The sequence below is a fragment of the Channa argus genome, chromosome 3 (genome assembly GCF_033026475.1).
Source record: "Channa argus isolate prfri chromosome 3, Channa argus male v1.0, whole genome shotgun sequence".
In the NCBI taxonomy this organism is placed as follows: Eukaryota; Metazoa; Chordata; class Actinopteri; order Anabantiformes; family Channidae; genus Channa; species Channa argus.
This window is the reverse complement of record NC_090199.1, coordinates 18,185,977-18,201,647: the sequence shown is the minus strand read 5'-3', so window position 1 is coordinate 18,201,647 and position 15,671 is coordinate 18,185,977. Positions and strand designations below refer to the sequence as shown.

At 40.0% G+C, this 15,671-nt stretch overlaps 1 protein-coding gene across 5 annotated transcripts; it reads right to left on the bottom strand.

Annotated features, from left to right (window-relative positions):
- Positions 1-1,549: 1,549 nt before the first annotated feature.
- Positions 1,550-15,548, bottom strand: LOC137123632 (bMERB domain-containing protein 1-like). 5 transcript variants are annotated; one of them, XM_067497667.1, is made up of 8 exons: positions 15,438-15,548; positions 15,237-15,365; positions 11,921-12,041; positions 6,863-6,936; positions 6,404-6,518; positions 4,932-5,002; positions 4,469-4,531; positions 1,550-2,344 (listed from the first exon to the last, which is right to left on the bottom strand). In XM_067497667.1, the coding sequence occupies exons 2-8, from the start codon at positions 15,313-15,315 to the stop codon at positions 2,274-2,276; spliced, it is 594 nt and encodes a 197-aa protein (XP_067353768.1). In that variant the 5' UTR covers positions 15,316-15,365; positions 15,438-15,548; the 3' UTR covers positions 1,550-2,273. The 5 variants fall into 5 exon arrangements, with proteins under 5 accessions (XP_067353768.1, XP_067353769.1, XP_067353767.1 ...); XM_067497668.1 differs by having other exon boundaries at positions 15,237-15,343; positions 15,438-15,538; XM_067497666.1 differs by having other exon boundaries at positions 15,237-15,503.
- Between the last annotated feature and the right edge of the window lie 123 nt (positions 15,549-15,671).

Sequence of the window (15,671 nt, the reverse complement as noted above, 5' to 3'; positions counted from 1 at the left end):
TCAGGAGAAAGTTAATGAAACATGGCAACCTTCCAAGGAAAAGCACTAGTGCTGCCTACGCTCTCATTACTGGTGACTGTGATGTACTGCTGTTACGTAGACACCCCTGGACTGAAAAATTCATTGTCACATAATCATCATTGACTTTATATATCTTGTGATAATACATCACAAATCGTCACTGTGTCCATGCAAAAGACAGAAGAGAAAGCAGGCAGGTTCCACCTGCAGCTGGCACCGTCAGTGCTGACAAGTCAGCCGAATGTTAATTAGCCAGGACACACAGTCCTGGTCCTGCTAGGATCAAAGCACTTTTCCCAGTAAGTGCTTCAAACCAGGTCGCCCTTCACAAAACGGAGAGTTTTCCCGCTTAGCAGTGATCTTAAATCCCTTCCAAAACGCTTCCTCTCCACTGTTTTCCTTTTTGAAAATGCATTTCAGTCAGCTTCAGATCACTGAATGTTTGACTAAGTTTTAAATCTCTGTACTGTCTCATTTAACGGAAATTGTGCATCTTACACTTTTAATAAAATATAAGTAAAGAAGTTGGGAGTTTTCGGCAGGGGTTCCATGCTGTATGCCCATATTTGTTTGATTTAAAAAGAGATTGATAAGCAGGAGAATTATAGAATAGGGAGTAAAAACAAAAAAGAATTCGGCCTGCTTCTTAATATAGTACTTTATATATAGGTTTTAGTTTGTGGCAAGTCGAGGAGACTTAATATTTATTTCAATAATTATTTCTGCATTTTTAATATTCTTCTGACTGCAAAGAATCCTCACTTATGTAAAGTTGATTACATAGTGTCCCCTTTGCTTATGGCACTTGTCTATGGATGTGTCAGCAGACTTTAATAAAGCAGATCACAAACTGGAAATTATGCAAATGAAAATTAGGAAAGTATATACTTACCATTGAAAATGACTTAGAAGTATATTAGTAATAGTAATATTAAACAGATCTTACTCAGCCATATACTGTATCATAATAACCATGAGAAAACTTTCTAGTGACTCAGTCCATGAGGGCAGAGTTCTGCTAATATTTTTGTCTTCTTGAAAGGAAATTCAGTCCACAGAAGCTTTCTCACAAACTTGTGCCCAGTAGTTAAATAATACTTTTTAAGCAATAAACAATCTGCTGCAGTGTCAAATTCTGCATCACACATTAAAAGAGCCGACCCCCGAATTCAGTTCTGAGACCTTAAAACAAGTTTTTTCTCTTTAATTAGGATTTCTATTGCTTATTCGTATGTGCAGGAACTGCTACTTTGTTAAAAAAAACACCAATTAACAATTTTAATCTTATTACAAACTGAGTGTTGAAGCATGAGTATATTAACTGTAAAAGTCGGAAAGGTTAGATGAGAACTCTGATAACACTCCGCAATGTGCATTTACAAAGGGTCTAGCTGGTTCCGTTCTGTTTTTTAAAGGTTTAAAGGTTTTCTTGGTTCATTTACCTCTCAGCAAGAAAGACAATAATCACACTGAACAATTTACATTTAAGATGAAGATTCTTGACTCTGAAATAAGTATGCTACACAAATTTCAGTGTAAACTGAAATGTTTTTCCTTTTATTTTTGCAGCAGCTTCAATTCTCAATAAGCAGAGACACGTCAGTCACATGTGACATAAACAGATTTGACTCAGTCCACATATGAGAAAATCATGTAATAATTACTCTTAATCTTCCATTTACAGCTTTAACTGAACATTTACAGTATGAACCTAATACCCTGATCTTTATGTTAAAAAAAGATTCTAACAGTGTTTCTCGAGCACTTAAATGGCAGAACCAAATGAAACAGCTGAGTATACCATCAAGACACGGTAACCATAGTAACAAAGCAGTGACAGCTACTGTACCTCTCATTATCATCCTGGAGTCTGTCTGCACACAAATAAGCACATGTACACACACTGCACACAAAACGTGTACTCACACATTTCTTTATCATATCAAACATACAGACAGACACACATTTGAACAATCTATCCTCATACACAAATAAATGTGCAGAGTGTGTACAGGATTGTGGTGTTGCCCTTTACACACGGTGCCCACTCTACACTGCCCTTATGGAAACTCACAGCATTTCCAGCAAGTATGAGTCACACCCCCCTTTGGCCCTGACTCGGTGCCCTCCCACTCGATTTCTGTCTTCTTCTTTATCTCCCCTGTGTTCGATCACTTCAACTTCTTCTTTCCCAGACTCTCTCTCCTATGAGAGTCTCTCTCCTGAGGGGCTACGTGGACTCTTCCACATCTCTAAGCCTCCGTCCTTGAAGCCTCACTTGACAAGTACAGACCAGGGATGTAACGCACCCTCATGTGAACAGCTGCATAACAGAAACATGTTGTGGGTCATGCATTTCTCACACGTCTCAAAAATACAGTAGTTCAGTTTTGGCAAAACATATTACTTATAACACACAACCATATCAAAGGATGGACTGTTCTCCTGGTACAATATCTTTTAGTTTTTCTACCATACAGTATCAACATTAACGGCGCCCATCTAATTCCCTTGTGAAGCTCCATGGCAGCACAAGACATGGTTGCTGGGTGATACATGACCCAAAGCCTCTGTGACAGTGTTGAATATCAAAAGATCCATTGAATGAACAAAAGAGACAGCTGTATCTATGCATCTATCCCATGGACCAACTGGGAATAAGCCATGAAGGAGAATGCTGAATCAAAAGCGATTAGAACAAAATGGAAAGTGCAAACTGAGAAGGCAATAAAAGTTTTAACAGACTTTTAATTATCATCTTATATAAAAAGCCTGCACGTCTCCTTTCCAGCCCTCGTGTTTGCTTCACTGCCAGGCAGTTTCAGTTTTACCTACAAGGGAGTGTAAAAGGATTCAGAGGCTCAGTCATGATTGATAATTTGAAATCCTAAACAGGCTACATTATTCATCTAGAGGATGCAAAATATGAAAAACACTCAAATGACTATTATTCTGTTTGCTTGTCCATTATAGCACTCACGTATTTGTGTTTATCTCACCTCTTCAAACCATCCTACCTTCCTCATTGTCTCATTGTAAAGATATGGGGTATACAAGGTTGCTATGGCGACTACTCTTCTTGGCAACACAGAGATCTGCTTCCTAATTTGATTGGCCACTGTGTCCCACATCATAGACATACTGTATGAGCCACTGGTCAGTGAAAAGCCTTATAGACCCCTCCTATAGGGACATATTCAAGGTTTGGGATGGTAACAAATAATGTTTATATATAGTGGAAGTGGGCTCGAGTTTTTGCCCCTGGCCAGCAGATTAATATGAAACATTAAGTACCTGCTCAAAACACTGTCAAGTGTGCCCCAGTGATGCATATGATGCCTATCTGTAGCACTGCAGTGGTATAGATATTTAATGTAGTGGGCTGTGGAGACAGTTGAATACAGATACTTATTTGTGGAAATATACATATGGATGATAAAAAACTGACTAAGAATGGCCATATCTGCTGAAAACTGAATGTGCTCATGTGCATGTAGTTCCCTAGAAACTCCTCTGCAGTGCCCCGTGTCCCCAAACAACACTCTGCAGTGAGTTTGTCAGTTTACTTTGAGTAAAATTTGTTGAACACTCATAAGAACATCACACACACACACATCTTAACGTCCACTGTAGGGTGAAATTAGTTAGTTAACTACTCTTAAAATGCAGTACGATAAGACATTCACCTTTGCTTCTCAAACTATCCTTTTTCAGAAGGTCATATCCATTTAGAGCTAGAGTCACAGGAAATTTCATCCTTACAGAGCTCCTGATTAATGTCAGTGTCATTAGTCTTATTTCCTTAGTGCTAATTATAAAGTTCCAGTAGCGTGTCTAGACTGGCCTGCTGACTCCAGTAACTTTTAATATGTGAAGATGAGAGTTAGCGTAATTCTCTAAATATATGGTTTGTATGTGTGTCGTGGTAGTGGGTGCACATAATAAATACCATCTGGTGGTGTTAATGTTGTCGTGGACAGGGCTCAGCATGGGAAATCTAAGTGGTATGCAGCTTTAGGGTGTACAGTATATGCCTGACTTTCAGTATATCTGTCCCTATCTAACCCTGTCCTGCAGGTGGGAAAAAGATAAGTAAAAACACTATGTTGGGTTGTTCTTTTAGCAAACTGTTAACCACAAGAAATTGTATGAGCTTAAGAAGAGGAAAATGAAAACAGGCCTAGAGTTGGAACGCAAAGACGTGATGAAAAACAAAGAGGAAGAATAAGAGGACGGAGGAGGACCAAAAGACCACCACAGTGTCTTTTATACATGCTGTACCTAGTCTTTCCTGGACTGAAAAGCTGAAACTGGAAATATTGACTCTTGTGCAGTGGCCGTTTTGGTGTGTGGCCCCTTTATCAGCCCTAAGTAGGGAATTGCCTTTTGGCTCCAGACTACATGATGGAGCATGTGAAGCCACAGCACTCCTTCAAAAGGGTGAGACCTGTCTTGGTAAAAGGAGCGGAGGTCTGCTGCGCCCTGGATGGCACTCGTCTCGTCGGAACGCCTGAAGGACAGGAAAATCACAGTGTGAGGAAAAGAAGAAATATCCTCTAAAATGTGAAGTGGTGAACTGCCTGTGGAAAGAGACAATCCAATATTATGTCTTTCATTCTGGAACTTTTAGTCTCTCTCTCACACGCAGAGGAAGACTCAGGGAACACTCAGGCCTTCACAGCATTAACTTTCACTTAACTATACACAGACATATTTTGAGACAGGTCTGAAACACAGGAACTTCCTTTATTTTTTTTAAACTTCAGGAGGAAATCACCTTGAATGGGAAAATACCTGAAACACAGGAAATCTTTACCACTGCCTACTTCCTCCTTAGTCTGTAAAATTTTCCATTGCTCGTCAGTTCTTTGATGAAACACACAGTTGAAGATACGGTTACATTTGAATACCTGTCTTCTTCATATTTCTTGGTACTTTGGAGTTCAGGAAATCCGCCATTTCTTTATCTTCTTCTCTCTCCCTGTAGAAATAAAGGCCGATATAAATGCAGATAAAAAGCATTTTAATTATTATATATAAAGTCTTGTGCTGCTTTAAAAAAATAGAATCAGACTAAAATATATTATGATGGAACTGGCTACCATTGGTGTTTCCAGGTAATTACTGTAGATTTTGGTGTTTAGTCTCCACATTATTACCCATGGGATTTTAGTCTCCTACATATATGCTGCTTCTATCAAGGTATTACGTTTTATAATACAAATCCTACGATATTAACTACAGTATTACTGTAGTTTTGTTATAACATTATAATAATAATCCTTCTTCTAATAAATTCCATGAATTCTCTTTGGGTTGCTTTTCGAGACCCTTGGATGCATATTTACCAACATATTTGCTGTGTTGTGTTTATTGATGAGTTATATTCATGAACACACATGGATATGCATCATAAATACTGTATGCAGATATCTAACACAGTGTATCATTTTAGATAAAACGCTCTGAATGTAAAATATTGCCTCTGGTATGAAACCTGCAGCAGGAAATGTGCTGAGGACAGTACGAGTAAAATAGAGAAATAAAAGATCCCTATATTAATCAACATGGACATCATGGGTTTGAGTGCAATCACATCCTCTTCTCTCCCTGAACCATCTCACACCGTGTTGTCCTGCTTCCTATCTCTCACCCTCTCAGCAGCCCTTCAGCATTTTCACAGCATGTTGGTAACTGCCAACACATAGTGTGCTTCACACAAACAATGTTTGACACCATCCCAGAATTGGAGCGGAGAGAAGATTAGGCCTAAAATGACACACATTACCTTTATAAGCAATAACGGCATTGACATGTGGTGAAGGAATGTTGTGGTACGAAGGTTGGCCAGGGAATAGATATCTCCTTTTCATCAAAAGTGTCAACATCCAGCAGCAGCACTTTAGTGGGCCTCACAAATATCAAATTGACGTAGACAGAGTTTTGCAGTGCACTGTAAGAGGAAAGCTCTCTGACGCACACTGCCCCATCTTTATTTGAAATGCGTCTCTGCCGTGTGCTTTTCACTCTCTCACACCACTGTGGCTTAAAAAAACAGCTTTGTGAGGCAGCTTTGTGGAAACATATATGTAGATAATACTGAACTGAGATACAGCTACATCTATTGTCCCACGCTGATCACAATCAGTTAATACTGATGAAAGATGATCTAATTCACATCTGGACCATTGTGAAATGTCACGAGAAGAAGCAACAAAATGCCTAAGACTAAGATGAGTGCTGCATCTGTATATTTTGGCTTTGTCTGAACAGTTGTTTGCTGATATTTTCATTTATATCCATTATTCATTCACAACCCGCTGTATAGTGACAGACAACAATTCCTACCAAGCAGTTAGAGATTCACAAAATAGATGCACACCTGAGTCGTTCAAACTCTACATCATCTACTAGGAAATCTCTTGTCTCCACCAGCTTGTGGATCTGCTGCAGTAGTTCTTCTTCCTTCTGCCTGTCCTCATTGGACTTGTCTTTATCTGCAGCACATAGGAAGAAGATGTGGATATCTATAACCCGCTTTACGACATATGAGAATACCTGAAAATCTATCCATCAGTGAAGGACAGATTATGAGATACAGTAGAATAGCTCGAATGATACTATTCTCATGTATGCACATGTACGAATGTATGAATATGGAGCAAGAGTAAGAACATGAGCAGCTTACTGCATTTACAGTAGCCTGGAAATCTGTCCAGTCTTCATGCTAAGCTAAAGGCCTCCTGGTTCTAGCAGATACGACAGTGATATTGATCATTTTATCTACTTCTTGGCAAATCTGCTAATGCATCATATCTGGTGGACAGGATTTGACTCCCACCTGGTATGGACACTAATTTGTGCAGCTCCTTCTTTAGACGAGTGATCTCTTTGCACAGTTGAATGTCATCCATCCTGCACAGGAAAGATAGAAAATAAAACAGACATCAACACTTGTATGTGAGGAGCAGGGTGTGTAAAACTTCACTCTACTGAATTGGACAATGAAATTCAAACAGAAAAGGTTTGGAATTGATCTTATGATTCACAGAGGAGATGAGGCAGCATTTTCTGAGCAGAAATCCCTCTGGCATCTCTGAGTCAGATAGATTTCACTGTGTCTTTATCACACGCCTCCTCTTTCAGAGAACTTTATAGAAGTCAATGGATCATTACTGACCCTGAGGTGGGGAGGAAGACCCTCTGTGCCTTCCTCATTTGAAAGTGTGGGAGACCACCTGCCTCACTCTACATTGCAGCAACAGTATCTTTTTTGCAAAGGGACGCTCTCACACATCACAGACATTCATCAGTGCCATCGGAGAGAAGGCCTCGCCACTGTGCCTTATCTACCCATCATGGTAGAAACTCCCCACATGGCCATAAGGTCTAGAATACAAATGAAACCTTGAGGATTTTTGTCTGCAGACTGCAAGGCTCCTCAAATCATGACTCTCCACCTCCCTCCTCTCCTCTCCCCTCTTTCTCCTCCTCCCTCTCCTGTCTCTCATTTTCCCTCTTCAATTGCTTGACTCTTTCTTGCTTCTCCACACACACGCCACTCTTCACATTCCCCCCACTGTCTGAGCAGTGTTACTGCCCATCTTTCAGATGGGTAGATGAATAAATATCCATGCATTAGCCCGCCTAACCGAACAAAGGTAAAACCATTGAAATTTTAATGGGGCCAGCTTGAGGTGTGATGGAGAAAAATGAGGAGACAGGGTAGTGAGTAGTGCTGCTAGGAGATGTGTTTTTTTTTACCTAGGTGCACTCTGGTATGAAAAGTGGTTTAGCAGGGAAAGTCAGGTTGTTCTAGATTGACATTTACAGACTCGACTGATGAACTGGTTCATTAATTTACATTTCAAGCAACATTAACATATTCTCCAATATGCCCGGAGCATATAGCCCCTAAATCAAACACGAATGAAATGTAGTTACATTAGCATCTATAAATATTAACCTTTAGTTATAATGTTGACACTGATCACTTTAACCACGGGGATGGATGCCAGTGTGTCAGTCTAAAAGTTTGGGTGAAAGGGAAACGATTTTAGATCACCATGAAACTTTGGCACAACTAAACCGTAAAACATCGTTCAGGAATTAAGTAAAATTAAATAAGCTTTTCTTGTTAACTTAATGTAAATATGTAAGTTTTGTTAATTTCAAGATAATTCAACTTAGAATATCTAGTTTGAATTCTCAGACCACTTTAGAACTTATAAACCTGAGCTGTTCTGATTTGAGTTCTTTCAACTTGAAATGATTTAAAAGAATGGACTGTAGAGAGTTCACTCACCTCGGTAAATGAAGTTATAAAGTAACGAATATAGCAGGCATTGTTTGAGTCTATAAACTCTTATTTTTTTATAGTTTGAAGAAAACATTTATGATGATAATGTTCTTTGTGTATTTAATGACACAAGCCACTGTCTTCTTGTGCCAGTCCCAAGTCTGAATAAATGCAGAGGGTTGTGTCAGGAAGGGCATCTGACATGTAAATCATGACTTTCACTTTCATGGCTTTCACTTTCATGACTTTCAAGTGCAGAGCGTCCCCAGAGGTGAGAGAGTGGTGATTGGTGCAGATTTCAATGGACATGTAGGTGAAGGGAACAGAGGTGATGAGAATGTGATGGGCAGGTTTGGTCTTCAGGACAGGAACACAGAAGGACAGATGGTGGTAGACTTTGCAAAGAGGATGGAAATGGTTGTAGTGAACACTTTCTTCCAGAAGAGGCAGGAACATAGGGTGAGATATAACTCAGGTGACTCAGGCACTCAGGTGGACTACATCTAATTAACATGTTCCTAGAAGCACAGGCCGAGGTGGAGGAGTAGCAGCAATCTTCCCCTCTAGCTTACAAATAAACCCTAGACCTAAACATAGCTATAACTCATTAGAGAGCCTTACCCTTAGCCTTTCACACCCAAACTGGAAAACTGAAAAAACACTTCTATTTGTTATCATGTACCTTCCTCCAGCCCCTTATTCAGAGTTTTTGATTGATTTTTTCTTAGTACAGATAAAGTCATTATAGTGGGTGACTTTAACAGTCATGTAGATGCTGACAGTAACTGCCTCAACATTGCATTTAATTCATTATTAGATTCAATTGTTTTTTCCCAAAATGTAAATAAACCCACTCGCTGTTTTAGTCACACTCTGGACCTTGTCCTTACATATAGCATTGAAACTGATAATTTAATAGTATACCATTTTCTGTAACATTTGAATTTACAATAATGGACTATACAGCAGTTAGTAAAAAATTCCACTACAGCAGATGTTTATCTGGAAATGCTGTAAACAAATTTAAAGAAATTATCTCTTCATCTTTTTCACCACCATGTGTCAATACTATGATGAGTAGAAACCTTACTCCTGTACAAGTTGATTATCTAGTCAACGATTCTGCAGCCTCACTGTGTATGATACTAGATATAGTTGCCCCTCTGAAAAAGAAAGCAGCGAATCAGAGGAGCCGACCTCCATGGTACAATTCACAAATGCCCAGCTTAAAGCAGGCGTCACAAAAGTTAGAAAGGATGTGGCATTCCACTCATTTAGAAGAATTCCTGTTAGTCTGGAAAAACAGTTTCCGTGATGCCAGAACAACATATTATTCAGCACTAATAGAGGAAAACAAGAACAACCCCCGGTTTCTCTTCAGCACTGTAGCCAGGCTGACTAAGAGCCATAGCTCTGTTGAGCCTAGTATTCCCTTACCTCTGAGCAGCAATGACTTCATGACTTTCTTTATGAATAAAATTGTAGCCATTAGGGAAAGAATTCACCAGATCCTCCCTACACATATTACAGATAGATCTTCATGTACAACAGCTCTAGAATCGTTGAAGAGGATGAAGAGTCAACAGGTCCTAATGACATACATGTGGAGGTATGGAAGTGTCTAGGAGAGGTGGCAGTAGAGTTTCTGACTAGTTTGTTTAACAAGATCTTGGAGAGTGAGAGGATGCCTGAGGACTGGAGGAGAAGTGTACTGGTGCCCATTTTTAAGAACAAGGGAGATGAGCAGAGCTCTGGCAGCTACAGAGGAATAAAGTTGATGAGCCAAACAATGAAGTTGTGGGAAAGAGTAGTGGAAGCTAAGCTAAGGGCAGAGGTGAGCATTTGTTAGCAGCAATATGATTTCATGACTAGAAAGAGAACAACAGATGCAGTAATTGCTTTGAGGATGCTGATGGAGAAGTACAGAGAAGGTCATAGGGAGTTGCATTGTGTCTTCGTAGATTTAGAGAAAGCGTATGACAGGGTGCTGAGAGAGGAGCTGTGGTATTATATGAGGAAGTCTGGAGCGGCAGAGAAGTATGTTAGAGTGGTGCAGGACATGTATGAGAGCTGTAAGACCGTGGTGAGGTGTGCTGTAGGTATGACAGAGGAGTTCAAGTGGGAGGTGGGTCTGCATCAAGGATCAGCTCTGAGCCCCTTCTCGATCTAGAAAGGTGGAGGTCTGCTTTAGAAAACAGAGGAATGAAGCTTAACCGCAGTAAGACAGAATACATGTGTGACAATGAGAGGGACCCAGGTGGAACAGTGAGGTTACAGGGAGCAGAGGTGAAGAAGGTGCAGGAGTTTAAAAGTACTTAGGGTCAACGGTTCAGAGCAACGGAGAGTGTGGAAAAGAGGTGAAGAGGCGAGTGCAGGCAGGTTGGAACGGGTGGAGAAAAGTGAGACCAGCAATGTTGTTCGGCTTAGAGACACTGAAGAAAAGACAGAAGGCAGAGCTGGAGGTAGCAGAGCTTAAGATGTTAAGGTTCTCTTTAGGAGTGACGAGGATGGACAGGATCAGGAATGAGGACATCAGAGGGACAGCTCATGTTAGATGTTTTGGAGATGAAGTCAGAGAGGCCAGATTGATATTTCGGTAGAAGGATGCTGAGGTTGGAGCTGCCAGGCAGGAGGTCTAGAGGAAGACCAAAGAGATTTATGGATGTAGTGAGAGAGGACATGAAGTTAGTTGGTGTGAGAGAAGAGGATGCAGAACACAGGGTTAGATGGAGACACATGATTCGCTGCGGTGACACCTGAAAGGGAACAGGCCAAAGGAAAAGAAGAAGAACTTTCTTTGTGTATTTAATAAATCTTACATAGTTTTTCATATTGATAAAAAGGCACAGTAAATGTTACTCAGTGTTGAATTAAGTCCTTACAAGCAGATATTCTTAGAATTTAAGAAAGACACAGAGAAAAGCCTTAGACGTTGTCTTTTAGCTTCTTGGTAGAAATGACTTCAGGAGCTGCAGCCGGGAGTTCATGTCAACATGAAGATTTGATTCTTTACAAAATCTAAAAAGAAAGACAGTATATATTTTGACAGGCCATGTGACCAAATAGATAAGTCAAGTGGATTTCTAAGTAAGTTTCTCAAGATCAGGTAAATGAGTTAGATTTGCTCCTACACATGAACAGACCAACTAATTATTGTTAACTTCTACTTCCAAGTTGAACAAGCTTGAAATGAGCCTGATCTGTTAATGTGGAGGAACCTTCAACCTGATCATCAACAACATTAAAAGTGGACATTTTTGGAAAGCCAGGGATCATGTTCCAGTTCCGTTATGAGATGTCCAGTGCAAAATATTATTAAACATTATTTAATTTTATGCATAGCAACTTAGGTTAGGTAAAGATTGTCAAATAACATATAAACAATATATAGTTTAGGTATAGTAGTCAGTCTGATTATAGCTAAGAACTAACCAGGTCTGTGAGGGTATGTACAACATAGTACATTAAAGTTTCTACTAAGGAGTAAAGAGTTCTGAGTTGTTATCACGGAACATATTATTTAGCCCTCAGTTGAACAAAAAATTGAGCTGCAGATGACAGCTTGGTGTAAAAGCAAGGTGATGGTGTAAAGCAACTCACATGTATCTGAGCTCAGACTCCCTTCTGACCAAGACATCCCTGATCCTCTCAATCTTAAAGAGCTCTCCTTCAATGTCATCCACGGTGATGGTGGAGTCCGCCATAGACACCACGTTGACCTCTGAGGGAGAGAGAGAGAGAGAAAGAGAGGGGGCGTTAGGAGGTATTAGTTTTACTGAATTTTGCCCAAATAAATAAATAAAAAAACAAAATATAATGAACAAATGGTCTGACAGGTCTGACCAAAAACATTGTTTACTGAGATGTTTTTCCTTTACTAAAAGAGGTTTACACTTCTTCAAGTGACTGGCAAAGACCACACAGAAACAGGCTGAAATTGAAATGTGATCTTCGCTGGCACTGGAGAACAATAACGTTACATGAATCTGCATTTTAAACCGTATAAGCAGCTGCAGCAGATGTAGTTCGAAATTGCTGCTTGATGAGGAGCAGAGCAGAGCTTCACCTCCCGATTACCATGTGTCAGTGGTTGGCACGACTCGCATGGCTCGGCTCTCTGTCTTACTCACACTCTCAGATGGATTAATTGCATATCACAAGTTGAGGGGTCAGCCCCGGAAATGGGCTGTAAGCATCTCCCAGATTGGCTGTCAGATATACATGTGAAGCCATTTGTCCCCCGTGCCTCATTTTGCTGTTGGGAAATATTTCAGTGTAAAAAAAATAATACCCTTGTGAAATCACAACTCGAAATTCACAGAATCATGTCTACAATTCTATCTTAACTAGTAAAGCTATGTCTTCTGCAATACAAATATTGAATAAGAACGATGCAGACTTGACTTGTACAATGTCACTGTGCAAAGCCTCAACCGCGTGGACACATATCCTTACTGGATTATTATCAACTTACTTAGATTTTTGCTGCCTTGTACCTCACTTGTTATCGCTTTGGATAAAAGCATCTGCTAAATGACTAAATAAATTAAACCTTAGTTTGGCTGGCAAGTGTAGTCTGCTTTGTGAAACATATAAAAAGTGCTGCTGAAGCACAGACAGATATCTTCACATAGCGTTACTATGACAAATCTGGCTGACGTCAAACTCGATATGATAGTAAGCTATATTTTATTACATTTCTTAACCACTGACATATGAAAGAACATATTTACTGGCTGAATGAATGAAAGCCGCAGCTTTGCAGTAAACACACTAACTTCAGAGTGCTGTCAACCGTCTTACCTAATTTACAATGATAAAACAACAATTACTGTGATAGGACTATTGCTGGTGACTGATAGGCTGACTAGCTGGAATTTCAGCCTAGAGTTTATAGGCTATGTGAGAATGGAAGCACAGCATAAATAAAAACAATCACAGAAAGTACTGATCATTTGGAGGGGATTTTTTTTTTTATATCAGCATCATGCATAATGTTTGTACTTGCTAAATTACTGTAACTACTGTACCACATTTAATCTAAAATTGTTTTAATTGCTTAAACCTAATCCTAACCTGACCCTTGAACTTATAGTATGCTATTTAGTCTATGGCCACAAAGGCTTTATTTATTTGACATATTATGTCCATAACAATATCTGTGTGTCAGAATTTCAAGGCTTTGAATGACAAAGGCAAACATAGACAGGTACCGTGTGTGTGTATGTGTACCTGAGTTACAGAAACAGCCGTGCAGTCACGTCTTTGGATTCTGATATTCAATTCCACACTGTATTCACACTGCATACTAATTCACAAAACACCAAATTTGTACAGCAGCTGAAACACAGCACTGTAACACAACATATTCTCTACCAGCAGTCATTGACACACAGTGTTGGTCAATCATTAACTGCAGCCTGCTCCAAACCTCAGGCAGGCTTCATTAATGGCTGGGAACATGGGAGCCGGCTTCAAAAATGCTATAATCAAGTGTACAAGATAATGTTTTCAGGAAATAATGAGTACATATATTTTTTGCATTGTTAGACATGACGTGACGTGACGTGACGTTCTGCTGCAGAGGCTCTTGGACAGGTTATTCTTCCACTGAGCAGTTATGACTCATCACTAGACCTCTCAGAAATGTTGCCTCCTTTACACTTTCTGTCCTTAATCACTCTCTCGCTCGCTCACCATTTGTGTCTCATCTCCTTTTGCTTCTCCTCATTTCCACCCAAATCTTTATCCCAGCCCAGAAGATGTGAATTACATCATGAGCTCAGTTTACAGTCTTTGCCCCAACTCCAGCCCTCTCTTTTACATCTTTTACAGCGTACTGACAGACAGATCAGCCAGGTCAGAGATCAAGAGGCAGAAGTAAAGGGGAGAGGAGGAGGAGGAGGAATGATCAGACAAGAGGTGCAAAGGAAAACAGAAAGGAGGAATGAGATGAATAAATGAATATGAAAATCTTTCATTTGCAGAGGAAAAATGACAGGCAGCTTAAGAGACTCTGCACAGCTTTGCTAACTTCTCATTCAAATGATCAAATTCATACACTTCACAGATGGTGTTTTGGCACTAGAAAGCATATTGCTCACGATGAGCAATATGTACACTGTTATAATGCAGGACAGCTCAGAGCATCAGCAATGTAGAGGAAGACAGCTGAGACAAAACTGTAATCAGCTACCATATTTATAACTGCATACATTTTGTCCACAAACATGTCAAGTATTTTCCAATTCAGCTTGGTTTATGCCTTTTGTAAACTTAAATTCTAGGGTGTTGTTCAGATAAAAAAGATATCTGAAAACATCACCTTTGACACTGTGAATGACATTTTGTTACAAAACCATTAACAAAAACAACTGACAGGTGCAATCCCTTGAGGAAACATTACTACACTGAGGATTAAAAAAGTTATACTTTCTCCTGTCCTAGTGTATTGTGGACTCACTCTGAGATGCAGCCAATGTCTTGCAGAGGCCACATGTGGGTCATATTTCATTATCTACGGTGCAGATCGCTGAGTAATTGGCACTCACTTCACACACACACACACACACCTGTGGATTATTGACATTTTCAGAGCTGATGCCTGCACTTCCACTGGAGATATGTATTGACTGGTTCCATCAATTATAAAATCCACCAAATTACAAGTCTGAAAAAAAAATAGGACTGCTGGAAAGTACATTTCAACACAAACCTATGAACCTGTACAGGAATATTGTATGAAATGTACTGTAAAACAAACTGACTAGAAACACCATGAAATCATAATAAGCGCACCATTATTTAAAGACACATATTTTATAGTAACAAAAACAACATGGAGTGCAGGAGATAAACAGGAATGTAACATTGCAACTACAGTATAGTATTAATATGCATTCGTTAGTCAGATAACCTGGTTTGTTGGCGTCTCTCTTCCATTCAGTGCGCTCCAGTGAACCGTACAGATGGGAAGATCCTCGCTTCTTTTCCATCGAGCCAGCAGATGCTCCTCACTTCCAGCTGCAGGAAACAGAAACAACAACTACAGGGGACGTGTCTAGCAGCCTCAGCTCGTTGCTCTATTTGATTGAGTCATCGCCAGTCAGTCACCCACCTGCAGATGCAGAGAGCGAGAAGCCTCACCAGCTCGGGCAGATGTCACAGTGCTGCGCGCTAAAGACTTCCTCAGTCAGCCAGGATTCAAGCTGGTGCCTGAACAACGCTGTCTGCTGGCGAGTGAACGTTACAGCAGTTTGAGTGAAGCAAACCAACTTCCTCTGGTCAGTCAGCTCAGAAGTAGGTGATTTATGCCGATTTTTTTGGCTCGTTTGTAATAAAACAAGAACAC